This window comes from Macaca nemestrina, chromosome 17 (assembly GCF_043159975.1).
Source record: "Macaca nemestrina isolate mMacNem1 chromosome 17, mMacNem.hap1, whole genome shotgun sequence".
Classification (NCBI taxonomy): Eukaryota; Metazoa; Chordata; class Mammalia; order Primates; family Cercopithecidae; genus Macaca; species Macaca nemestrina.
In genome coordinates this window covers 83,344,373-83,370,836 of record NC_092141.1, presented here as the reverse complement: position 1 = coordinate 83,370,836, position 26,464 = coordinate 83,344,373, and the positions used below count along the sequence as shown (strand labels likewise).

Here is a 26,464-nt window from a genome sequence, read left to right as displayed (position 1 = left end):
ACCACTGATGGTGCATTTGAGGGTCTTAATAGCAGCTGTGGTTATGCTAAAGTGGGACCTGGGTCTATACTTTAACCCTCGGATGCAAAGGGCTTCATTCTTGCTGTCACTCACATGGCCTTTCGGCATTTTCCTCTAGTTTTATAATTTGTCCTCATGCCCACCCTGGTACATTAACCCATTCACAGGCACGAAACAATCCCTCCCAGTTAAACCCAGTGACCAATTGCCTCTGAGGGTCTTTTTTCCTATTAAAAAAAAAAATTTTTTTTTAACCACTAGACTATGTGGGATCTCTTTTTTTAATTGTGACTGGATGATTCTGCAGTGTAAGCAATAAAAGAAAGTTGAGTTTGGAGGACAAATGATTCGAGGTGTAATCCATCTCAACTTCCAGCAAAGCAAAGTGCCCCAGGCTTGGCCTCTGAGAAGCCCTCCTCGCCCCCATCCAGACAATGGGACTGACTTCGTTATCCTCTTGGGGAAGCTGGAGGCCAGGGTGGGAGGATGGGAGGAGCCTACCAAGGTCACCTGGCGATGGACATAAAGCTTAAGCCTGGGTTTTTGTTTGTTTGTTTTGAGACGGAGTTTTGCTCTGTCACCCAGGCTGGAGTGCAGTGGCGTGATTTCAGCTCACTGCAACCTCCGCCTCCTAGGCTCAAGCGATTCTCCTGCCTCAGCCTCCCGAGTAGCTGGAATTACAGGTGCCTGCCACCATGCCCAGCTAATTTTTGTATTTTTAGTAGAGATGGGGTTTCACCATATTGGCCAGGCTGGTCTCGAACTCCTGACCTCAGGTGATCCAACCACCTTTGCCTCCCAAAGTGCTGGGATTACAGGTGTGAGCCACTGTGCCTGGCCTTAAGCCTGGGTTTTGACTTCCCCGCATGGAATCACAGTTTTAGAGCCAGAGGGGCAGCAGAGGAGTCCAAAGAGCACAGAACTTGCCTATCTATAAAATGGGGCAATGGGTTGGGCGCGGTGGCTCACACCTTTAATTCCAGCACTTTGGGAGGCTGAGGTGGGTGGATTGCTTGAGGTCAGGAGTTCAAGACCAATCTGACCAACATGGTGAAACCCTGTCTCTACTAAAAATACAAAAAAATTAGCTGGGCGTGGTGGTGGGTGCCTGTAATCCTAGCTACTCCGGAGGCTGAGGCAGAAGAATCGCTTGAACCTGGGAGGTGGAGGTTGCAGTGAGCCAAGATTGTGCCATTGCACTCCAGCCCGGGCGACAGAGCAAGACTCCGTATTAAAAAAAAAAAAAAAAAAAAAAAAGGCGGGGCAATGACCCCTGCCTCTGGGACTTGCTGTGGAGCTTAAGTGAAACCACAGATCCCAGAGCCCCTGGTAGCAGAGCTCAGTGATTGGGTGCTGCTAGCTCTGGGCTCATTATCCTCTGCTCTACAATTCTGTGGTAGGGGAAAGCAGCTGGCAAAAATGGTAATGAAACTGGCCCCTCGACTTCCTCCAGCATCAGTGCGCAGCTTCAGAACCAGTTACACTGTTTGTTTAGACAGCAGATTCCTGGGCCCCTTTCTGGACCATTGAATCTGAATCTAGCTGACGAGCCTCCAAGCCTGTTTCACATCCCCATCCCCCAAATGTGGTTAGTGATTGATATGGTTTGGCCGTGTCCCCACCTAAATCTCATCTTGAATTCCCAAGTGTTGCTGGAGGGAACTGGAGGGAGGTAATTGAATCATAGGGGCAGGTTTTTCCCATGCTGTTCTCATGATAGTGAATAAGTCTCATGAGATCTGATGGCTCTATAAGGCAGAGTTTCCCTGCACAAGCTCTCTTTCTTTGCCTGCTGTCATCCATGTAAGGTGTGACTTGCTTCTCCTTGCCTTCCACCATGATCGTGAGGTCTCCCCAGCCATGTGGAACTGTAAGTCCATTAAACCTCTTTCTTTTGTGAATTGCCCAGTCTCGGATATGTCTTTATCAGCAGCGTGAAAACAGACTAATGCAGTGATGCACACTGGCCTTGGGAATGAGGGAGGCAAGTTTAAGAATTGTGGATGTTAACTATGAGGAATGAAAGGAGAAACAGCCACATTACAAACAGTGTGTGGCCGGGCGCGGTGGCTCAAGCCTGTAATCCCAGCACTTTGGGAGGCCGAGACGGGCGGATCACGAGGTCAGGAGATCGAGACCATCCTGGCTAACACAGTGAAACCCCGTCTCTACTAAAAATACAAAAAAAACTAGCCGGGCGTGGTGGCGGGTGCCTGTAGTCCCAGCTACTCGGGAGGCTGAGGCAGGAGAATGGCGTGAACCCGAGAGGCGGAGCTTGCAGTGAGCTGAGATCCGGCCACTGCACTCCAGCCCGGGCGGCAGAGCGAGACTCCGTCTCAAAAAAAAAAAAAAAAAAAAAAAAAAACAGTGTGGATGCCCCATAAAGAATAATTCAGGCTTTTTTTTTGAGGAAGACGCGGTCGTAGGACTTGCGGATCTTTGGTTCTCACGCTCCTGCTCCTGACTCACCGCTGTTCGCTCTCGCCGAGGAACAAGTCGGTCAGGAAGCCGCCCAGCAGGCATGGCTTTTAAGGATACTGGAAAAACACCCGTGGAGCCGGAGGTGGCAATTCACCGAATTCGAGTCACCCTAACGAGCCGCAACGTTAAATCCCTGGAAAAGGTGTGTGCTGACTTGATCAGAGGCGCGAAGGAAAAGAACCTGAAAGTGAAAGGACCAGTTCGAATGCCTACCAAGACTTTGAGAATCACTACAAGAAAAACTCCTTGTGGTGAAGGTTCTAAGACATGGGATCGTTTCCAGATGAGAATCCACAAGCGACTCATTGACTTGCACAGTCCTTCTGAGATTGTTAAGCAGATTACTTCCATCAGTATTGAGCCAGGAGTTGAGGTGGAAGTCACCATTGCAGATGTTTAAGTCAACTATTTTAATAAATTGATTACCAGTTAAAAAAAAAAAAAAAAAAGAATAATTCAGGTCAGCTGCTGCTTGGGGAAAGAGGAATCAGCATAGGGTAGGGCCAAGGTGAGGTGACCCAGAGGGGTCCACAATGAAACCTAGAAAATTAGAGCCTTGGCCAGGTGTGGTGGCTCCCGCCTGTAATCCTAGCAATTTGGGAGGCCGAGGAGGGCGGATCACCTGAGGTCAGGAGTTCGAGACCAGCCTGACCAACATGGAGAAATCCCATCTCTACTAAAAATACAAAATTAGCCAGGCATGGTGGTGCATGCCTGTAATTCCCAGCTACTCAGGAGGCTGAGGCAGGAGAATTGCTTGAACCTGGGAGGTGGAGGTCACAGTGCACTGAGGTCGAACTATTGCACTGCAGCCTGGGCAACAGAGTGAAACTCTGTCTCAAAAAAAAAAAAAAGAAAAGAAAATTAGAGCCTTGGCCGGGTGTGGTGGCTCACACTTGTAATCCCAGAACTTTGGGAGGCTAAGGCAGGTGGATTGCTTGAGGCCAGGAGTTCAAGACCAGCCTGGTCAACATGGTGAAACCCCGTCTCTACTAAGAATATAAAAATTAGCTGGGCGTAGTGGCAGGTGACTGTAATCCCAGCTACTCAGGAGGCTGAGGCAGGAGAATCGCTTGAATCCAGGAGGCAGAGGTGACAGTGAGCCGAGATCATACCACTGCATTCCAGCCTGGGTGAGTGAGTGGGACTCCATCTAAAAAAGAAAAGAAAAGAAAACGAGAGTCTTACATTTCTTTTTCTCTATTCTTCCCTGTTTTTTGCCCTACCTCTGTTGAAAGGTAATTAAAGGATTAGGCATCTCCTCCTTTCTTGTGCCCTCTTTCCCCCTTCCCCAAATACTTCCCATGCCTGTCTGAAGTCATCCCCGTGAGGGCATGGTTCCTGGGAGTTACAGGTTCCCCTCCTTCACAATCTCCTGTGAGCTTTATTAAGACCATAACCTGGCCCAGTGCGGTGGCTCATGCCTATAATCCCAGCACTTTGGGAGGCCAAGGCAGGAGGATTGCTTGAGCTCAGGAGTTTGAGAATAGACTCGGTGACATAGCAAGACCCCATTTCTAAAAAAATACAAAAATAAGCTGGATATAATGGTGCATGCCTCTGTTTCCAGTCACTTGGGAGACTGAGAGGGGAGGATCGCCTGAGCCCAGGAGGTCAAGGTTGCAATGAGCCGAGATCCTGCCACTGCACTCCAGCCTGGGTGACAGAGCAAGACCTTGTCTCAAAAAAACAAAAAATGAATGAATTTTAAAAAGCCTATTACCCACTGTATAAAACACCCTTAATATAAGTAACTCCACCTTAGACAAACATTTCATTTTATATTTCATAGAGTACCTTCCCAACGAGAATAAGATGTTTTGCTTGGCCAGGTGCCGTGTCTCATGCCTGTAATTCCAGCACTTTGGGAGGCCTCAGAGAATGGATTGCTTGAGCCTGGGAGTTTAAGACCAGCCTGGGCAACATGGCGAAACCCCGTCTCTACCAAAAATATAAAAATTAGCTGGGTGTGATGGCGTGTGCCTGTAGTCCCAGCTACTCGGCAGGCTGACGCAGGAGGATTGCTTTAGTGTAGGAGGCAGAGGTTGCAATGAACCAAGATCCACCACTGCTCTCCAGCCTGGGCAACAGGGTGAGACCCTGTCTCCCAACCCCTAGAAAAGTTTTGCTTAATAAATCAACAAACAACGGCTGCATCCAACCAGATAAGGATGGACAAACAAGCACACTCTCACCATCACTTCTCACCAAATGATTCTGTAACCATTAAAAGAGCAGGCCTTCCGCCGGGTGCAGTGGCTCACGCCTGTAATCCCAGCACTTTGGGAGGCTGAGGTGGGTGGATCACCTGAGGTCAGGAGTTCCAGACCAGCCTGACCAACATGGAGAAACCCTGTCTTGACTAAATATACAAAAACTAGCTGGGTGTGGTGGTGCATGCCTGTAATCCGAGCTCCTCGGGAGGCTGAGGCAGGAGAATTGCTTGAACTCCGGAGGTGGAGGTTGCAGTGAGCCGAGATCGCGCCATTGTACTCCAGCCTGGGCAACAAGAGCGAAATCTCCATCTCAAAAAAAAAAAAAAAAAAAAAGAGCAGACCTTCTAGTGGTTCTAGCACAGCCTTGCACTGCCTCATAGTAAGAACCCAGTCTCTGCCTTCAAAGGCTTTACCACATCAAAGACTCTTCCTTGAAAGACTGAAGAGCAGGGCCCAGACCAGGACTGCTTTTGTCTTCTTTGCTCCTGCTGGACTGGTTTGTTAACTCTTTCTCCCATCTCTCTCCTCTGGATGTTAAGTGCTACTTTGTTTGTTGTGGAATGGTTAATGTATAACATGTATATATTGCTTAAGTATATTATTACGTATGGTTTGCAGTATTGATAGACCGTGGAGTGGCTTGAGCCTATGTGCAGCTCTGAGTACAGGTGAACAGGAAGTACTGAGGAGAACTGAACAGGAAGTACTAAGGAGAACTGAACAGGAAGTACTAAGGAGAATTGCCTCCTTGGGAACTCCATGTAGCCCATGGCTTTTGTGATTGAAATGGCATCAGTAAAAGCCTGACATTGTGGAAAGACATAAGCCCGTGTGTACTTGGTTATCTCTAACCTTGCACTGTTCTTGACACTCACCCAAACCTGTCTATCAGAATATATATATATATATATATATATATTTTTTTTTTTTTTTTTTTTTTTTTGAGATGGAGTCTTGCTCTGTCACCCAGGTTGGAGTGCAGTGACCGGATCTCAGCTCACTGCAAGCTCTGCCTCCCAGGTTTATGCCATCCTCCTGCCTCAGCCTCCCAAGCAGCTGGGACTACAGGCGCCCGCTACCTCGCCCAGCTAGTTTTTTGTATTTTTAGTAGAGACGGGGTTTCACCGTGTTAGCCAGGATGGTCTCAATCTCCTGACCTTGTGATCCGCCCGTCTCGGCCTCCCAAAGTGCTGGGATTACAGGCTTGAGCCACCGCGCCCGGCCAGAATTTATAATTTATATTTTAACAAGTTCTCCGGGTGACTGTTACGTCTAATAAAGTTTGAGAGCCAATGAAATACAAATCCATTTTCTTTTCTTTTTTTTTTGAGATGGAGTTTCACTCTTGTTGCCCAGGCTGGTGTGCAAGAGCATGATCTCAGCTCACTGCAACCTCTGCCTCCCGGGTTCAAGTGATTCTCCTGCCTTAGCCTCCCAAGTAGCTGGGATTACAGGCATGCGCCACCACGCCCGGCTAATTTTTTTTTTTTTGAGACGGAGTCTCGCTCTGTCGCCCAGGCTGGAGTGCAGTGGCCGGATCTCAGCTCACTGCAAGCTCTGCCTCCAGGGTTCACGCCATTCTCCTGCCTCAGCCTCCCGAGTAGCTGGGACTACAGGCGCCCGCCACCTCGCCTGGCTAGTTTTTTGTATTTTTTAGTAGAGACGGGGTTTCACCGTGTTAGCCAGGATGGTTTCGATCTCCTGACCTCGTGATCCACCCGCCTCCGCCTCCCAAAGTGCTGGGATTACAGGCGTGAGCCACTGCACCTGGCCCAAATCAATTTTCAAAACAAGCAAATGCTTCCCAGGAGGGTTAAAGTGGAGTCTGGGGGCTGAGGAGCTGTAGCTGTGATTGGATGGTGTGTGGTAGGATGGCAATCCTATTAAACCAACTCCTGGGAAGGGAGGTTTGATGGGGAGAGAAGCAGTGAGAGTCAGAGAGCATGGAATCCTTAGTGGGGAGGCTTGCTGTGAGAAGCCTTGGTTAGCTGCACACAGAGAGAAGGCCCTAGGGAGGGAGGGGCAGCGTGCACAGAGAAAATGAGCCAACCCCAAAGGCAAGATTTTATCAAGATATTTTGGGAGCTGACTCTTTGCACGTTGTCTCTTCCCGGACATCAAAGGCAATTATCATGGAATGTTCATCTGCTGTTGTCTGGTCTTGCCCCATCACTCCTAACTTCCTCTTTCTAGAAAATGGTAAGGCTCCGGAGAAAAAGTAAATCAGCCTAAATGATCTGAGCTCCTAGGTATGGGACATTTTAGGTCCTGATGGCAATTTCAGAAAAACCACACTCAGTAACCTTCCTTGATGTTTTGCGTTAAGGAAAACCTAGCCATGAGGAGTCTTTAGAAAGCTACAAGCACACCTGGAGGTTCTTTGCATCCAATTTTCATAGAGATTATCGCCCGTTCAAAGGTGAATTGCACAGGCCACTAGCTTTTCTTGTTTCTGCTCTTTTTTCTTTGCATCACTCTGGCCATTCACTGCTTTTTGCTCTCAGATGTGGGGCAGGTGCCACAGACTTAGAAGAAAGGAGTAGATACTTCCAGGGGAACTGTGGCTCCTGGGCCTCCGCTTGTCATAAGTCATTTTGGGGTTTTTTGTTTTTTGTTTTCGAGATGAAGGCTCACTCTGTTGTCCAGGCTGGAGTGCAGTGGCGGGATCTCAGCTCACTACAACATCTGCCTCCCAGGTTCAAGTGATTCTCCTGCCTCAGCCTCCCAAGTAGCTGAAATTCCAGGTGCCCGCCACCATGGACAGCTAAGTTTTGTATTTTTAGTAGAGACAGGGTTTTGCCATGTTAGCCAGGCTGGTCTTGAACTCCTGACTTCAGGTGATCCGCCCACCTCGGCCTCCCAAAGTGCTGGGATTACAGGCATGAGCGCCCGTGCCCGGCCTGTCCTATGTCATTTTGGTCGGCTTAAACTAAAGCAGCCTGTGCCACAGGGATTTACTCCCAGCAGCCCTTTCGCCCTAATGTTGTATTGCTTTTCAAAACAGTTGTCCTGCTCTCCTGGCCATTTCCTAACCAGGGCTACAAGCAGCAGCTTGGCTCCTTCCCTGTCCTTGGACCTGCTCTGACAATGAAATGTGATCCAGAAAAGCCCCTCTCAGAGGCTATGCAGCCTGCTGTCTGCCTGCCCTGGCACACCTTCCTAACACCCCTCCTGCAGGGGCCAAGGGGCTCTTTCTTCCCAGGGTCAGGCCCAGAGCCACAGTCTGACCCAACTGGCTGCCCTCCCCACCACAGCACAGGTGCATAGCCAGCTGTTGACAGTGCATGGCTGCGTCTACGGCCATACTACCCTGAACGCGCCTGATCTCATCTCATCTAGGAAGCTAAGCAGAGTTGGGCCTGATTAGTACTTAGATGGGAGACAGTGCACGGCTGCTGAAACAGCCTGCCACACAGGAGGGAATAACAGAAGTTACAGTCGCGCAGAGCATCGGATTTCACTGGCCATTCTTCTTCCAGGTTTCAGTTAAACCATGAGCTCTGTACAGGGAGCCAGGAGACCCAGGTTCAGGACTCAGCCTGACCAATGAGTCACGGGCTGTGTTGCCCTGGAGTTGTCTTTTCACCTCTTTTGATCTCCTTAGTCACCCATGCAAATCATAATGACTAACATTTACTACGCCACAGGGACCATCAGAAGTTAAATATTAACTCCTTTGGTCCTCCCAGCAGTCCTTTTGTTGTTGTTGTTGTTGTTTTGAAACAGAGTCTCACTGTGTTGCCCAGGCTGGAGTGCAGTGGCTCACTCAACCTCCGTCTCCTGGGTTCAAGCGATTCTCCTGCCTTAGCTTCTCAAGTAGCTGGATTACAGATGTGCACCACCAGGCCTGGCTAATTTTTGTATTTTTATTAGAGACAGGGTTTTGCCATGTTGGCCAAGCTGATCTCCAACTCCTTGCCTCAAGTGATCCACCCACCTCGGCCTCCCAAAGTGCTGGAATTACAGGCATAAGCTGCCACACCTGGCCTTCCAGCAGTTTTATAAGGCAGATACAGTTATGTTACCTGCTTTCACATGAGGAGACTCAGAGAAGGCTGAAGCAACTTACTCAAGGTCAATAGCTAGTAAGTGATAGTTGATTTTTCTTTTGTAAAAATGAGATTTCACTGTATTGCTCAGCTTGGTCTTGAACTCCTGGCCTCCGGTGATCCTCCTGCCTCAGCATCCCGAAGTGCTGGGATTACTGGTGTCCGCTATGCCCAGCCAATATTTGAGACAGGGTTTTGCTCTGTCACCCAGGCTGGAGCTCAGTGGCGCAAACATGGCTCATTACAGTCTCGACCTCCTGGACTCAGGTGATCCTCCTGGGTATCTGGAACCACAGGCATGCCATGCCTGGCTAAATTTTTTATTTTTAATTTTTTTTATAGAGATAGGGTCTTGCCATGTTGCCCAGGTTGAACTCCTGGCCTCCAGTGATCCTCCTGCCTCCCAGCCTCCCAAAGTGCTGAGATTACAGACATGAGCCACTGCATCCAGCCAATAGTTGATTTGTTTTTTTGAGATGGAGTTTCTCTCTTGTTGCCCAAGCTGTAGTGCAATGGCATGATCTCAGCTCACTGCAACCTCCTCCTCCCGGGTTCAAGTGATTCTCCCGCCTCAACCTCTCGAGGAGCTGGGACTACAGGCGCATGCCACCACACCCGGCTAATTTTTTGTATTTTTAGTAGACACAGGATTTCACCAGGTTAGCCAGGCTGGTCTCAGATCAGCTCCTGACCTCAGGTGATCCACCCACCTTGGCCTCCCAGAGTGCTGGGATTACAGGCGTGAGCCACTGCGCCCGGCCAGTAGTTGACTTTTAACCACTATGCATGCTGTGTCTGATGGGATAGGACAAATGTATTACCTATCTACCACAAAGTGTAGTGGTGTGAAGCAATAAACATGTAGGATAACATGCAGTTTCTGTGGATCAGGAATGAGGGAGTGGCTTAAGTGAGGGTTCTGGAGGAAGGTGTCATGAAGCTGTAGTCAAGATGTCAACTGGCCAGGTGCAGTGGCTAACGCATGTCAGCAGCTCAGGAGTTCAAGACTAGCCTGGGCAACATGGTGAGACTCCGTCTCTGCTAAAAATACAAAAATTAGCTAGGCATGATGTGCCTGTGGTTCCAGCTATTTGGGAGAGTCACCTGAACCCAAGAGGTCAAGGCTGCAGTGAGCCATGTTTGTACCACTGCACTCCAGCCTGGGTGATAGAGCAAGACTCTGCCTCAAAAAAATAAATGAAAAGGAGAAACAGAAGTCAACGATTGGCCAGGCATGGTGGCTAACTCCAGTAATCAAGGTGTCAGCAAAGTCATGTTCCCTCTGAAGTCCCTCAGGAAGAATCCTTCCTTGTCCCTTCCAGCTTCTGGTAGCCGCAGGCAATTGGTTGGCACTTCTTGGCTTGCAGTAGCATCACTCCAGTCTCTTTTTGTTGTTGTTGTTGTTGTTTTTCTTTTTTGAGACGGAGTCTCACTGTGTTGCCCAGGCTGGAGTGCAGTGGCGCAATCTCGGCTTACTGCAGCTCCATCTCCTGGGTTCACGCCATTCTCCTGCCTCAGCCTCCCGAGTAGCTGGGACTACAGGCGCTCGCCACCACACCTGGCTAATTTTTTGTATTTTTAGTAGAGATGGGGTTTCACTGTGTTAGTCAGGATGGTCTCGATCTCCTGACCTTATGATCCGCCCACCTTGGCCTCCCAAAGTGCTGGGATTACAGGCGTGAGCCACCGCGCCCAGCTTGCTGTTGTTTTTTGAAACAGAGTCTTGCCCTGTTGCTCAGGCTGGAGTGCAGTGGTACAATCACAGCTCACTGCAGCCTCAGGCTCCTGGCTCAAGTGATCCTCCTGCCTTAGCCTTCCGAGTGGCTGGTACCACAGGCACACACCACCACACCCAGCTGCTTTTTATGTTTTTCATAGAGATGAGATTTCACCATGTTGCCCAGGCTGCTCTCGAACTCCTGGGCTAAAGCAATCCTCCTGCCTCAGCCTCCCGAAGTCCTGGGATTACAGGCATGAGCCGCCATGCTTGCTTGCTTCTGTTGTTACACGGCCTCCCTATGCCCTGTGTCTCCTCACTTGGCCTTCTTACAAGAACACCAGTCCTATTGGATTAGGTCCACCCTAATCCGACTATGACCTCATTGTCACTTGATTTTATCTGCAAAGACCCTATTTCCAAATAAGATAACATTCACAGTTTCAGGGGGTTAGAACTTCTCCGTTCACCGTTTCAGGAGGTTAGAACTTCAGGTATCTTTGGCGGTGAGGAGCACAATTTAACCTACAACCCAGGCTTTATGATATGAAAAGCCCTGTGTACATATGAGTCAGTGTCACTTTCATTACTGCGGTGCTGGGAGAAATCACGATCATGCAAGCTGAGGAAAGAGTGATGATTAGACTGGCCTGCCTTGTCAGTGACATAATCAGCAGATAGCAGCATAGGCGGGCAATTCTTTTAAGTCACTTTGTGTATTTATTTATTTGTTTTTATTTTATTTTATTTTTTTGAGATAGCGTCTCACTCTGTCACCAAGGCTGGAGTGCAGTGGTGCGACCTTGGCTCACTGCAACCTCCGCCTCCTGAGTTCAAGCGATTCTCATGCCTCAGCCTCCTGAGTAGCTGGGATTACAGTCTCCCGCCAGCACACCCGGCTAATTTTTGTATTTTCAGTAGAAACGCGGTTTCACCACGTTGGCCGGGCTGGTCTCAAACTCCTGACCTCAAGTGACCCACCCGCCTCGACCTCCCAAAGTGTTGGGTTTATAGGCATGAGCCACCACGCCTGGCCTTTATTTTTATTTTTTTGAGACAGGGTGTCACTTTGTCACACAGGCTGGAGTACAATGGCATGATCATAGCTTACTGCAGACTTGAACTCCTGGGCTCAGGTAATCCTCCCGCCTCAGCCTCCTGAGTAGCTGGGACCGCAGGCACACACCAGCCACCACACCCAGCTCCTTAAGTCACTTTGAAAGTCCTTCATACCGAGGCCGTTTTTCCAAGCTGCGGATGCCCTCTCGCTGGAGGGTCCTCATGGCTTTCAGTGGATTCTGGATTCTGCCCACAGAATTTGTCTCCATTGATTTCTTCCTTGGATGTTTTATCCTCCTAAGGCCGATTCGGCTCCAGAACTTTCCCACCTAACTATCCCAAACATCTCTATGCCCCATGCCTTCCTCTATGTTTCAGAAGCCACCATTTCTCTGAAAGCTCTGTTTCTAGGCAGAGCCTTGGCACCCCTCCAAGGAACACTACCCCGCCCCCTCATTCCTGGTGCTCACTGACTCCTCCGCCAAACCAGGCACTTGCATGCCAGGAAAAGACTGCACTGGGGATTGGTTGCTAGTCCCAGCTCTGCCTCCAGTGAGCTAGGTAAGCTCAGGTAAGTCCCTTTGGCCCTTCATAGTGTAGCTTCCCAACGTGTCAGACCCATTTCTACAGATACTAAATGAATACTCCCAGCAAGCCAGGCACAAGTTACAAGGGAAACTGAGTCACCATCTCTGCCCCCTAGACACTCATCTAATTAGTGAGACAGAAATGTCAACCAGTCATTAAGATACATACAGGATTGTAGTTTCCGGGGAAGAACAGATGCTCCTCAACTCACAAAGAGGTTACAGCCCAATGAACCCATCGTAAGTTGAAAATATCTTTAAGTCAAAAATGTATTTATGGTGGCTCACACCTATAGCCCAGCACTTTGGGAGGCCAAGGCAGGAGGATCACCTGAGGCCAGGAATTTGAGACCAGCCTGAGCAAGACAGAGATACCTAGCCAGGCGCAATGGCTCATGCCTATAATCCCAGCACTTTGGGAGGCTGAGGTGGATAGATCACTTGAGGTCAGGAGTTTGAGACCAGCCTGGTCAACATGACGAAATCCCGTCTCTATCAAAAACAGAAAAAATTAGCCAGATGTGGTGGTGTGCTCCTGTAATCCCAGGTACTCAGGAGGCTGAGGCAGGAGAATTGCTTGAACCCAGGAGGCAGAGGTTGCAGTGAGCCCAGATCGTGCCACTGCATTCCAGCCTGGGTGACAGAGCAACACTCTGCCTCAAAAAAAAAAAAAAAAAAAAAAGACACTCCATCTCTATACAGACTTAAAAGTAAATTAGCTGGGTGTGGTGGAGCGCACTTGTAGTCCCAGCTACCCTGAAGCCTGAGGCGGGGGATCGCCTGAGCCCGGGGATCGCCTGAGCCCAGGAGTTCAAGGTTACAGTGGGCTATGATTATGCCACTGCACTCCAGCCTGGGTGACCCTGTCTCTAAAAAAATGCATTTGTTAAACCTAACCTAGCAATCATCATAGCTTAGCCTAGCGTACCTTAAACATGCTCCAAACACTTAACTTTAGCCTGTAGTTGAGCACAGTCATCTAACACAAGGCCTATTTTATAATGAAGTGTCGAATAGTTCACATAATTTACTGAGTACTGTACTGAGAGTGAAAAACAGAACTGTGGTATGGATTCTTGAAGGACGGTTTCTACTGAATGCACATTGCTTTCACGTCATTGTAAAGCTGAAAAATTCTAAGTTGAGGCCGGGTGCTGTGGCTCACGCCTGTAATCCCAGCACTTTGGGAAGCCAAGGTGGGCAGATCCCTTTAGCTCAGGAGTTCGAGACCAGCGTGGTCAACATGGTGAAACTCAATCTCTACTAAAAATACAAAAATTAGCTGAGTGTGGTGGTGGGCACCTGTAATCCCAGCTGCTGGGGAGGCTGAGGCAGGAGGATCGCTTGAACCCAGGAGGCAGAGGTTGCAGTGAGCTGAGGTTGCCCCACTGCACTCCAGCGAGACTCTGTCTCAAAAAAAAAAAAAAAAAAAAAAAAAATTCTAAGTTGAATAATCATTAAGTCAGGGACCTCCTGTACACAAAGTGCATGGAAACAAAGACAAGAGGGTGGGGACCCATGTGAGCCCGGAATGGGGGAATAGAGTCAGAGAAGTGAGATTTGAGCTGGGCTTGGTCTCTGAGTAGGAATTCCTAGGCGGGAGGGAAAGAAAGTCTTAGCAGAGGGAACGGCGTGAAAAGGACATGGAGGCTGCAAGGTCTCGGTTCAGAAAGCAGTGAGGAACCCAGTGTGGCTTCAGAAAGGGACCAAAGAGGGAGAGAGGAAGATCGCAGACTGGCAACGAGGGTGGGGCGGGGCCACGGAGGCCTTGACCTTGCCCTTGAAGCGGACGCCTCTTAGGATCTGGGGTTGGTGGTCGAGGTGAAAGTGGAGGGGAAGGCTAGACTGTAGTGGCACTCAGGGTGGAGAGGAAAAGTCAGATATAAGACCTCTCTGCAAGGCAGACTCGGAACCTCCCGAATTGGAGGCTGAACCCCTGCAAAGGCTATGAAGAGAGACAGGCAAGGCCTCTACAAGCTCCAGGCTGGTTTGGATGATCACAAATGTGGACATCACAAACAACAGCATGGGGCCCAATCCAGCTTACATATACATTTGATTTTATCAACCCAATGTTTTAAATTTGAATTGGTTGCTAGAATTTAATAATAAGATTTTACACAAAAGTCTAGACTTCTAGCTTCCTGTGGAAAACCAGAACATGTGGCAGCTCCAAGGCCATGCTCCTACATAACAGCCGTCAGCTGGGGCTGTCTAGTTCGCCACACTCCTCATCATTCCCTAGTGTGTCTCATGCAGCCTTCTTCCTTCATGTGTGCGGCCTGCCCGGCCCCTGTCAGCACTGAAGTGTGCAGCTCCTTTTCCAAGACCTGTTGCTACTGCAGAGGTCCATACTTCTGTGACGAATTGTATTTTGGTTAAACCAACTCCACAGTGCCGGGTGCGGTGGCTCACTAACTCCTGTAATCCCAACACTTTGGGAGGCCCAGGTGAGAGGATCACTTGAGCCCATGAGTTTGAGAATGGCCTGGGCAAGATGGCAAGACCCCATCTCTACAAAAAAATTTAAAAATTAGCCAGGTGCAGTGGTGCACACCTGCAGTCCCAGCTACTCCGAAGGCTTAGGCAGGAGGATAGCTTGAGCTCAGGAATTCAAGGCTTCAGTGAGCTAGCATCATGCCACTGTGCTCCAGCCTGGTCAGCAAAGGGAAACCCCCATCTCTAAAACAAAACAAAACCAAAAAACCCAGCTCCATCCAGGTGGGGATTTAATCCCAAATCCACACAAGATATTTGGGGGAAGAGTTTTTGGCTACCTACATTCTGCCAAAAAGATGCACTGTGGGTATTGGAGAGAGATGATCTAAACTCTAGGATGAAGAAACTGAAGCCCCACCATGGGTCAATCATGTTTTTGCTTATTTTTGTTTCATTCGAGCTGTTCTGTAAGGAGCTGTGAGAGACACTGCATCCTGATGGCGAGCCTCTCCTGTCTGTTTCTTGCCCTGGACCTTCTGGCCCTCTGGGCCTCACTCTAGCTGTGGCCGGTAGGCATCTTCCATTATCCTAGGAGACCTGATTACAAAGCTGCTGTCCTCTTATTTCTCTGGGGAGCATCCTGTTTTGCAGTTCTGCATCTGACTTAGGAGTTGTAAAACACAGTCACTGTGATGACAGCAGCCTGGAAACCTCTAGCCCCCTGTGCTAACTCCCCTGGGCTGCCATAACAAATTACCATGAACTGGCCAGGTGTGGTAGCTCATGCCTGTAATCCCAGCACTTCGGGAGGCTGAGGCAGGTGAATCACCTGAGGTCAGGAGTTTGAGACCAGCCTGGTCAACATGATGAAGCCCCGTCTCTACTAGAAATACAAAAATTAGCCGGGTGTGGTGGTAGGCACTTGTAATCCCAGCTACTTGGGAGGCTGAGGCAGGAGAATTGCTTGAACCCAGGTGGCAGAGATTGTAGTGAACCAAGATCATGCCACTGCACCCCAGCTTGGGCAACAGAGCGAGACCCTGTCCAAAAAAAAAAAAACCAAACAAAAAAAAAACCCCCAAAAAACTCAAATTGTTGTGAATGTAGTGGCTTAAAACAACAGAAATTTCGGCCGGGCGCGGTGGCTCAAACCTGTAATCCCAGCACTTTGGGAGGCCGAGACGGGCGGATCACGAGGTCAGGAGATCGAGACCATCCTGGCTGACACGATGAAACCCCGTCTCTACTAAAAAATACAAAAAATTAGCCGGGCAAGGTGGTGGGCACCTGTAGTCCCAGGACTCATCTCTGTGCCTCCCACATCTCTATGTCTCCCTGTGTCTTCTCCTTTTCTGTCTCATAAGAACACTGGTCACTGAATTTAGGCCCTATCCTAAACTAGAATGATCTGATCTCAAGATCCACATTTTAATTACATCTGTGAAGACACTTATTCCAACCAAGTTCACTTTCCGAGGTTCCAGGTGAACATCTCTCTTTCCCTCTTTTTTCTTTTAGGGGAGCAGGTGGGACACATTTCAACACACTCTGCCCCAGCCACCCTGTCCCCGTTGTGTGATGTTGCTGTGGAACAAATAACATCCAGACATAGAGGCTTCAAACAGCAACAACCATCTTATTACCTCCCATGCTTTCTTTGGGCTAGAAGTCCAGGCAGGGCCTGGCTGGGCATGATCGTAGCTCCCTGCAGCCTCCTCCCAGGCCTAAATGATCCTCCTGTCTCAGCCTCCTGAGTAGCTGAGACTACAGGTGTGCACCACCACTCCCAGCTGATTTTGTTTGTTTTTTGTAGAGATCAGGTTCTAGCTCTGGGTCTTTCAGACAGGTGCAGTCAGGCAGTGCATGCTGCTGGGACAGCATGGGGCTGAGGTAACAGGGGACTGGCAGGCATCTGTGTGTCCTCCTTCCTTCATGTGGCCTCAGGGCCTCTCCCTGTGGGTAGTTAGGGCTTCCTCAGCGGGGCAGCCTTAGGGAAGTCCGACTGCTTCCCGGAGAGCAAGGCAGACAGCATGCATTCTTTGATCTGGCTTTCAGCGTCACAGAGGGTCACTTCCGCTGTGCTCTATCAGTTGAGACAACCCCCAAAGCCTGTCATCCCCCGGGGTTTTTACCAAGTCTCAGCAGTAGAGCTCTCTCCAGCAGCAAGTCTCCATTTACAGCTGGAGAAATGGCATCTCCCTTTACAGCTTCAGTAACTAGCTGCCAAGTTATCCTAACTAAGGGCAGAGCCACAGCTGGATCCAGGAAGCCGACTCCAGGGCTCATGGGTACTGCCTGTCCTTCCTCTAGCCTGGGAAAGGGCGCCTGTCCGAGTCGAAAACTGCTCTCCAGCTGGGCATGGTAGCTCACGCTTGTGATCCCAGCTGTTAGGGAGGCAAAAGCAGGAGGATAGCTTAAGCCCAGGAGTTCAAGGCCTGCCTGAGCAATATAGCCAGACCCCGTTCTCTAAAATATAAAATAAGGTCAGGTGTGGTGGCTCATGCCTGTAAACCCAGAACTTTGGGAGGCTGAGGTGGGCGGATCGCTTGAGGCTAGGAAGTTTGAGACCAGCCTGGCGGTGAAACCTCATCTCTATTAAAAATACAAAAAATTAGCTGGGCATGGAGGTGCACACCTGTAATCCCAGCTACTCAGGAGGCTGAGGCAGGAGAATTACTTGAATCTGGGAGGCAGAGGTTGCAGTGAGCCGAGATCGTGCCACTGCACTCCAGCCTGGGCAACAGAGTGAGACCTTATCTCAAAATAAATAAATAGGCTGGGTGTGGTGGCTCACGCCTATAATCCCAGCACTTTGGGAGGCCAAGGTAGATGGATTACCTGAGGTCAAGAGTTCGTGACCAGCTTGGCCAACATGGTGAAACCCCGTCTCTACTAAAATTACAAAAAAAATTAGCCGGGCGTGGTGGCACACCTGCCTGTAATCCCAGCTACTCAGGAGGCTGAAGCAGGAGAATCGCTTGAACCCTGGAGGTAGAGGTTGCAGTGAGCCGAGATCATGCCACTGCACTCCAGCCTGGGTGACAGAGTGAGATTCCATCTCAAAAAAAAAAAAAAAAAAAAGAAAAGAAAAAGAAAAAGAAAAAAGGAAGAAAGAAAAATAAATAAATAATAAAGAAAAATAAAAAAAAGAAAACTGCTCTCCAGATGGTTGGAAGACAACAGGGATGCAATGAAAGGAGGCCTGTGGACCGGTAGCCGGACAACCTGGCTTCCAGCCCTGGCTTTGCCATTTCTGCTTGTGTGGCCTTAATGTAGTTTCCTGCTCAATCACAAAAGGGAGGATGCCTGCCCGGCTGCCTTTCATGGTTATCATGGGTGAAATGTGATGAACTATATTAGAGTGCTTGGAACACTCATTACTGCTCTTTAAATAAAAGGTATTGTGTGCTGTTTTACTCCTCAGAGTGCTGCAAACATCCAGCTGTTTTACAAATATTTGTAGATTTTAATGTAAAGATTTCCTATCAACGCCAGAAGAGGTGCCACCCAGCAACTCTACCCTGTCACCTGGGCTGGTCTCACCAGGGATACCACTAGGTCAAATCATTCACGAGGGGCTGTGGATTTTGGGGCTTGGGGGTCCTTGTGGCCCCCAAGTAGCCAGTGAATGAGGTTGGGAAAGGAGACGGCTGTGTGAACACACTACCCCAAAACTTAGTGGCTTAATACAACAATTTATTTTTCTCTCTCATGGTTGTGTGGGTTGATGGGGCTCAACTGGCCAGCTCTTCCTCAGGGATCTCTGTGTAGCTGCAAGCAGATAGCCACGGGGGCTGTGGTCATCTGAAGGCTCAACCGGGCTGGATGTCCAAGATGGTGACTCAGGGCTTCTCCATGTGGCCTCTCCAGCAGTACAGCCTGGCTGCTGCTGCCTTTTTTTTTTTTTTTTTTGTGTGTGTGTGTGGGAGGGGAAGGGTCTTGCTTTGTTGCCCAGGCTGGAGTTCAGTAACATAATTTCAGCTCACTGCAGCCTCCTCCCAGGCCTAAGCAATCCTCCCATCTGAGCTTCCTGAGTAACTGGGACACAGGTGTGTACCACCACACCCAGCTAATTTTTTTTTTTTTTTTTTTTTTTGTGAGACAAAGTCTCGCTCTGTCGCCCAGGCTGGAGTGCAGTGGCCGGATCTCAGCTCACTGCAAGCTCCGCCTCCCGGGTTTATGCCATTCTCCTACCTCAGCCTCCCGAGTAGCTGGGACTACAGGCGCCCGCCACCTTGCCCAGCTAGTTTTTTTTGTTTTTTGTTTTTTGTTTTTTTTGAGACGGAGTCTCGCTCTGCCGCCCAGGCTGGAGTACAGTGGCCGGATCTTGGCTCACTGCAAGCTCCGCCTCCCGGGTTTACACCACTCTCCTGCCTCAGCCTCCCGAGTAGCTGGGACTACAGGCGCCCGCCACCTCGCCCAGCTAGTTTTTTGTATTTTTAGTAGAGACGGGGTTTCACCTTGTTAGCCAGGATGGTCTCGATCTCCTGACCTCGTGATCCGCCTGTCTCGGCCTCCCAAAGTGCTGGGATTACAGGCTTGAGCCACCACGCCCGGCCGCTAGTTTTTTTTTTTTTTGTACTTTTTAGTAGAGACGGGGTTTCACCATGTTCGCCAGGATGGTCTCGATCTCCTGACCTCGTGATCCACCCGTCTCGGCCTCCCAAAGTGCTGGGATTACAGGCTTGAGCCACCGCGCCCAGCCAGCTAATTTTATATTTTGTAGAGATGAGGCGTCACTGTTGCCCAGACTGGTCTCCAACTCCTGGACTCAAATGATCCTCCTGCCTTGGCCTCCCAAAATGGTAGGATTACAGGTATGAGCCACTGTACCCAGCCCCAGGCTTCTTAAATGTAAGCTCCTGGCTTCAAGAGCAGGTAGATATTGCCAGTTCTCTCCAGGGCTCCAGGCATACCTGGCACAGAGTCACATGCTGATACCACCATATTCTTTTGGTCAAGACACCCCAGATTAAATGGGGTGGTGGAGAAAGGGACTCTACCCATCAATGGGACAGTGACAGGGAGGAAAGGAAGTGATGCCCACTATCACCCGGAATGAGGGCCAGTCCCAATTCTAAGCCTCCTCAGCTGCCCAGGTTACAAGTTTTGTCACTGTGACAATGTAGGGGTCCTGGCTTTGGCTGGAGAGTGTGAGGAGCAGCAGAGACCCCTGAAAAGAAAAGCCGCTGAGCAACCTTAGCCCCTCCCCAGCTGTCCAGGTGCTGCTGGGTTGCCCGGTGCAATGGGAATTAGAGCCCTGGGCCACCAAGGTCAGGGCCAAGATACAGAGGCCTGTCCCTGGCCACCATCCAGCCTGGCCTCCCTCCCACATCCTGACCACAGCTCTGACCAGGCAGTTGCGTGGCTACATGGGGGGTGGCTTCTGATTGTCCAGTGGGCAGCTGTGTAGGCACAGGCGCCAAAGCCAACCAAACAAACTTTTCATTGAACTGGCTATCTCTTGGGTAAAGAACTGGCCACAGCTCCGCCTGTTTGCATTTCTCAGGCCTAGAGGAGCCAGTGCCATGCGCAGCCAGCCTTGCCTCTCCTGTGTGTTTTCTGGCCTCACCCCTCCTCCTGGCCCCCTGCAGTGGCTTCCCTTAAACTGGCACTGCTCCCTGGCTTTCCAAGCCATCCCCTGCCTCACCAGCTGATTTCTGTCTTTCTTTGTTTATCTGCCCACTTTCTCATTCTACAATCATCATTGGGGACCTCAGAGTGGCTGGGGACCAGGGACATTGGGAACCACCCTCCAGAGTTCACACATAAGTGCTGGGCGCGGTGGCTCATGCCTGTAATCCCAGCACTTTGCGAGGCTGAGGCGGGTGGATCACCTGAGGTCAGGAGTTTGAGACCAGCCTCCAACATGGCGAAACACTGTCTTCACTAAAAGTACAAAACTTAGCTGGATGTGGTGGCCCACACCTGTAATCCCAGCTACTCAGGAGGCTGCACTCCAGCCTGGGTGACAGAGCGAGACCCTGTCTCAAAAAGAAAAACAAAACTAAACAAAACCAAGTTCACACATAAAGTATTCATTTCCTGTCACTGATGAAAGAAATTCCTATAAACTGGGTGACTTCAGAGATATTTATCCTCTCACAGTTCTCAGGCCAGATGTCCAAGATCAAGGTGTGGGTAGGGCGGGTTCCTTCTGGAGGTTCTGGGGAAGAACCAGTTCCATTCCTCTAGCTTTGGGGACTCCCAGCAGTCCTCAGTGTTCCAATCTCTGCCCCATTGTCACGGGGCCTTCTCCTGTAAGTCTCAGTATGTCCTTTCTTGGTTCCTATAGGGACATTTTCATTGAATTTTGGGCCCATCCTAGTCTTGTATGATCTTATCTAGGTCCTTACCTTCTTCTTCCTCCTTTTTTTTTTTTTGAGACAGGGTCTCACTCTGTTGCCCAGTCTGGAGTGCAGTGACACAGTCACAGCTCACTGCAGCCTCCACCTCCTGGTGTCAAGTGATGCTCCTGCCTCAGCCTCCTGAGTAGCTGGGACTACAGGTGTGCACCACCACACTTGCCTAATTTTTGTATTTTTTGTAGAGACAAGATTTTGCCATGTTGCTCAGGCTGGTCTCAAACTCCTGGGCTCAAGCTATCTGCCCACCTAGGCCTCCCAAAGTGCTAGGATTATAGGTGTGAGGCACTGCACCTGGTCCTTACCTTAATTCTATCTGTAAAGACCCTATTTCCAAATCGGTCACATTCTGAGATTCCAGGTAGACTATTAAATAGTGAGGGATGCTACTCAACCCCTTGTGCAGCCACTGGGATGCTCATCCCATAAACCCCCGAGGAGCCTTTCCACCAAGGGCCATTAGCTTCCCAGGAAAGACCAGCAGGTGTACCAGAGACAGGCCCCCAGCTGAGTCCATGGTGGCTCAGAGGCACTGCCCTCTTCCTCTGCAAAACATGAAACCATAGTTATCCCAATAAAGCTTCTTACCTGCCTTTTGTCTGTGGAGGTTCCCAAGGCTCCTCACCCACTCCTGTCCTTTTCTTCTTGTATATTGGCTTTCATATTTTCCTTTGTTTGTTTGTTTGTTTTTGAGATACAGTCTTGTTCTGTGGCCTAAACTGGAGTGCAGTGGCGCGATCTCAGCTCACTGCAACCTCCGCCTCCCAGATTCAAGCAATTCTCCTGCCTCATTTTTTTAGTTTTATCTATTTATTTATTTTTTTTTTGAGACAGGGTCTTTCTTTGTCACCCAGCTACAGTGCAGTGACATGATCCCTGCTCACTGCAGCCTCAACTTCCCAGGCTCAAGCAATTCTCCTGCCTCAGTCTGCCGAGTAGGTGGGACCACAAGCACGTGCCACCAAACCTGGCTAATTTTTGTACTTTTTGTAGAGATGGGGTTTTACCATGTTGCCCAGGCTGATCTAAAACTCCTGAGCTCAAGCTATCTGCCTGTCTCAACCTCCGAAAGGGCTGGGATTATAGGCGTGACCCATAAGGCCCTGCCTGAGTTTGCTCTTTTTATCTCCATTTTACAGATGAGGAAACTGAGGCTCAGAGAAACAACTTGCCCAAGGGCACATAGATTTAGCTGTAGTCAAAAGGAAACTACGGAGCCAGGAGCGGTGGCTCACGCCTGTAATCCCAGCACTTTGGGAGGCTGAGGCGGGCAGATCACTTGAGGTCAGGAGTTCGAGACCAGCCTGACCAACATGCTGAAGCCCCATCTCTACCAAAAATACAAAACTTAGCCAGGTATGATGGCGGGCACCTATAGTCCCAGCTACTCGGGAGGACAGCTGATCCTAAAGAGTGCTCAGACCTGCCCTAGGAGGTGCCTGGCGAATTACAGCTGGGTCAGCAAACTACAGTCCACAAACCAAATCCAGCCTGCCACCTGTTTGTATAAATAAAGTTTTATTGGAACACGGCCATCCCCATTCTTTGCCTTGTTGTCTGTCTGCTTTCATGATGTACTGGCAGAGCTGAATAGTGATAGAGACCATGTGGTCATGAACGAAGTTGAAAATGTTTGCTATTTGAGTCTTTATAGAAAAAGTTTGCTGAGCCCTGAACTGGGGAGGCGGTGGGGCCTCAGGATGTTCTCTGCGTGAGATGGTTTCTGTCTGGGCTCCTGATAGAAGAGGGGAGAGATTTGTGTTTCCAATCAGAGATAGTTCACTGGATGTGGTATTCGTGTCTGTGTCCCAACCCTGCGCACTGGACTTGTTCAGGAGGGGAGCAGGGTTGGGGTTGGAGTGGTGCTGACTCAGGACTGGGTCCTCCTTACTGATTCTCAGGGGCCACCCTGCTCACTGAGCAGCTGCAGCCCCCCTCAGGCTCGGGACAGCCACTAGCGCAGGACAACTGGTACCCCCTCCCCTGCAGGTCCAGGTAGCGGCAGGAGGACAGGACAGAACTTGTTTTCAGCACACAAGGAATCCCAGCCCCACCATACCCAAAAATGTCTGCAGACCCTGGGGCCGGGAGGTGAATTCCTGAGTGAGCCCCTAACAAGCTCATCTGTGAATGCGACCTGATTGGTGTGGCTGGCTGGAGAGGCTGGGCTCCCTGCCTTCCCTGCCCTCTCTCCCCACTCCACAGAGAGAGGTCCTAGGGGTTCTGCCCTCCTGTCATTGGTCAGAGTGACAGTCAGGACTGCCCCATTAGGAACAGCGGTGGTCTCTTTCTTGGGTGCCTTTCCTTGCTCCTGGGGTATCCTGGCATCTGCAGCTCTTTTCTCAGATGTGGGAGGGGCTCTGGGGAAAGGAAGGCCTGCCCTGGACGGATCTCAGCCACATGGGGGGATCAGAACACGCATTCCACCTGCGAGCGGCTTCCAAACAGCAAGTAAGCACGTATAGAGGCACGCGACCCCATTGCCCCTTGCTGCCTGGTGAAGTTGTGCCAGCCCCTGGCTGTGTCTTTGTGCTTGGAATACTGGCCAGGCTGGCCACTGCACCTGCTGAGCCGTTGGCATGCCCTGAGCCCCCAGCTGCACCAGCTCCTTGGGAGGATGGCCTCTGCGCCCAGGTCCCTTACTCTGGTGGGCTGCTTCCCCAGTGATTGATTTTTTAATGTGTTTTGTGCTGACTCTATTCTGTTCAGCAGCAGTGCTCTTTCTGGCACCACAGTGCCTGCCTGCAGGCTGGGCTGGCCAGATAGCCAGGGAGAAACACATGCCCCATCCCTGGGAGGCTCAGAGAGAGGAGGCAGGAGCCAGACTCGCAGTCAACAGAAGCCATGGAGGGGACCTCAACACAGGTCCCCATCCTAGCTGATTTCATCAACACCCTCAGGTTTCAAAGATCCCTGGGCTCAGCCTGTCATGCTGTGAAACCAATGTGAGTGACTCCGAGCTAAGCAACTCACAACACAGGCTAAGAAGGGTAACTGGCAGCTTAGCAGGGCTGGAGACTTTTGAAGACTACAAAACACATTATTACATTACCATACATGTGAACATTTACAAACTTTTTTTTTTTTTTTTTGAGACAGGGTCTTGCTCTGCTGCCCAGGCTGGAGTGCAGGGATACAATCATGGCTCACTGCAGTCTTGACCTCCTGAACTCAGGCAATCCTCCCACTTCAGCTTCCCAAGTAGCTGGGACTACAGGTGTGCACCACCATGCCCAGCTAATTTTTAAAATTACGTATAGACATGGGTTCCACTCTGTTGCCCAGGCTGTTCTCAGACTACTGGGCTCAAGGGATCCTCTCACCTTGGCCTCCCAAAGGGTTGGAATTACAGGTATTAGCCACCGTGCTGGCCAATTTTTTTATTATTCAAATTAGAGATGGGGTCCCGCTATGTTGCCCAGGCTGGTCTCAAACTCCTAGGCTCAAACAATCCTCCTGCCTCGGCCTCCCAAAGTGCTGGGATTACAAGTGTGAGCCACCATGCCTGGCCTACAAACTTTTTCAATCACAAAAGGAATCCGTATTTGTTAAACCATTTCGAAACAAGATCACAATGAATTGAAGACAAACACAGAACAACCGCAGTTCCCTCCATTCGCCCCCATATCCTCTTCCCTAGAGAAGCCATTCTGAACAGTTTGGGCTGCCTCTTTCCAGAAGTTTTCTGGAAAACTTGCTTGATTATTTGAGTCTTGCAACAATTCTATGAGATGAGCAGGTCAGATTGCATAGCTGCCAGTTTATAGGTGAGCACAAGGGGCTTGAGGAAGTCATTCTTTGTCCCAGGTATAGCAGCAAGCCAGCCACAGAGCCAGAAGGAGCTCCTGCATCCCAGGCCTCGCCCATCTCTCTTTCCCCTGGGACTGGCTGTCCTAATGAGTGGTCCATGACTTCTCTTCCCCAAGCAGATCATCTTGTTCCACAAACAGAAAACTCAGAGGCCTTGTTTCAGGTAGTAAACAAGACAGTGACCAGCTCTAGAGGCCTCTGCTCTCCAGGCCTCTCAGGGATGCAGGGAAAGCCGGAGCAGGGGAGTCTTCCCAGGCCCAGGACCAGGGAGCTGGGAGTGGAAGGGCAAAGGACAGCTGGCCCCCCAGTCCCAGGAAGAAGGCCAGTAGGATTCTCTTAGTGATTCCCACTCACTTCAGTCCTTCTCTTAGCTTTGGTGTTGAGTGGCAGCCTTGTCTATTCTAGAAACCAGAGAAGTGGAGGGCAGTGTGTTCAGATCTGACAATCCCAGAACAAGACAAGATGAACTCTCGCTCCACCGTTAGAAGAAATTGTATGTGCAGTTTCAGGCAAGCTATTTGACCTGATGAAAAACATGTTTCAAAAGGATAAGTAATATCTTCCAGGACGAGTCAGAAGTGTTCTTACCATTTTGCCGTCAAAAAAGTGAATATAACTTGGCCTTGGAAACTAGTGGAGAACAAAATGCACAGACCAACTCCACAGTGAGAAAAGAAAGCAAATCTGCACACTTCATATTCCTTAGGCAAAAGGCAATCTGTTCTCTCTCCCAAGAAGCAGGCGAATGGCTGTTTTCTTGAGTTTTCTATAAAATCAGCAGTTCTCCCTTCCTTGGAACCTACCCAAAGGTTCTACCTAGAACTCTGAGTGTCAAAATCCTACCTAGAACAAAGAGTAAAACTGGGTCATCATAAGCCTATGCCTTGTAAAAATGAGTTAAAGGCCGGGCGCGGTGGCTCAAGCCTGTAATCCCAGCACTTTGGGAGGCCAAGACGGGTGGATCACGAGGTCAGGAGATCGAGACCATCCTGGCTAACACAGTGAAACCCCGTCTCTACTAAAAATACAAAAATCTAGCCGGACGAGGTGGCGGGCGCCTGTAGTCCCAGCTACTTGGGAGGCTGAGGCAGGAGAATGGCGTGAACCCGGGAGGCGGAGCTTGCAGTGAGCTGAGATCCGGCCACTGCACTCCAGCCTGGGCGGCAGAGCGAGACTCCGTCTCAAAAAAAAAAAAAAAAAAAAAAAAGAGTTAAAAACAAGGAAAGGTTGTAGATACAGACAGATGATTCTAAAATGTCTATGGAAGGGCATACATTGTTTGGAAAAGCCAAACAATTGTGATAAAGAAGAATAATAAAGCAATAGGACTTATAATCACACTACTCTGCTTGAAGACTTATGATAAAGTGGCAATCGTCAAGACAATGTGGTATTGGCAAATGGGTAGAGGCCAGCAGTCAATGAGAGAGAGTAGAGAACACAGAAATAGACCAAGCACAAGTAAACCCAACTGATTTTTGACAAAGATGTCAATTCCATCGGTTTTGACAAGACGTAATTTAACGAAGGAGAGCAATCTTTTCAACACATGGTTGCAATGATTGACATCCATATTTTAAAAAAGGGGGGGACCTCAACCTAAACCTCGTACCTTCCTCAAATGTTAACTTTTATTATTATTTTGAGACGGAGTCTCGCTCTGTTGCCCAGGCTGGAGAGCAGTGGCGCCATCTCAGCTCACTGTAATGAGCTCACTCAG

The 26,464-nt window shown here is 49.7% G+C and overlaps 1 protein-coding gene across 1 annotated transcript; it reads left to right on the top strand.

The window, feature by feature from the left end:
• The first annotated feature begins 2,418 nt into the window (after nt 1-2,418).
• LOC139359377 (small ribosomal subunit protein uS10-like) lies at nt 2,419-2,936 on the top strand. Its single transcript, XM_071082026.1, has one exon. It carries the CDS (start codon nt 2,543-2,545, stop codon nt 2,900-2,902), a length of 360 nt encoding a protein of 119 aa, XP_070938127.1. The 5' UTR covers nt 2,419-2,542; the 3' UTR covers nt 2,903-2,936.
• The last annotated feature ends 23,528 nt before the right edge of the window (nt 2,937-26,464 follow it).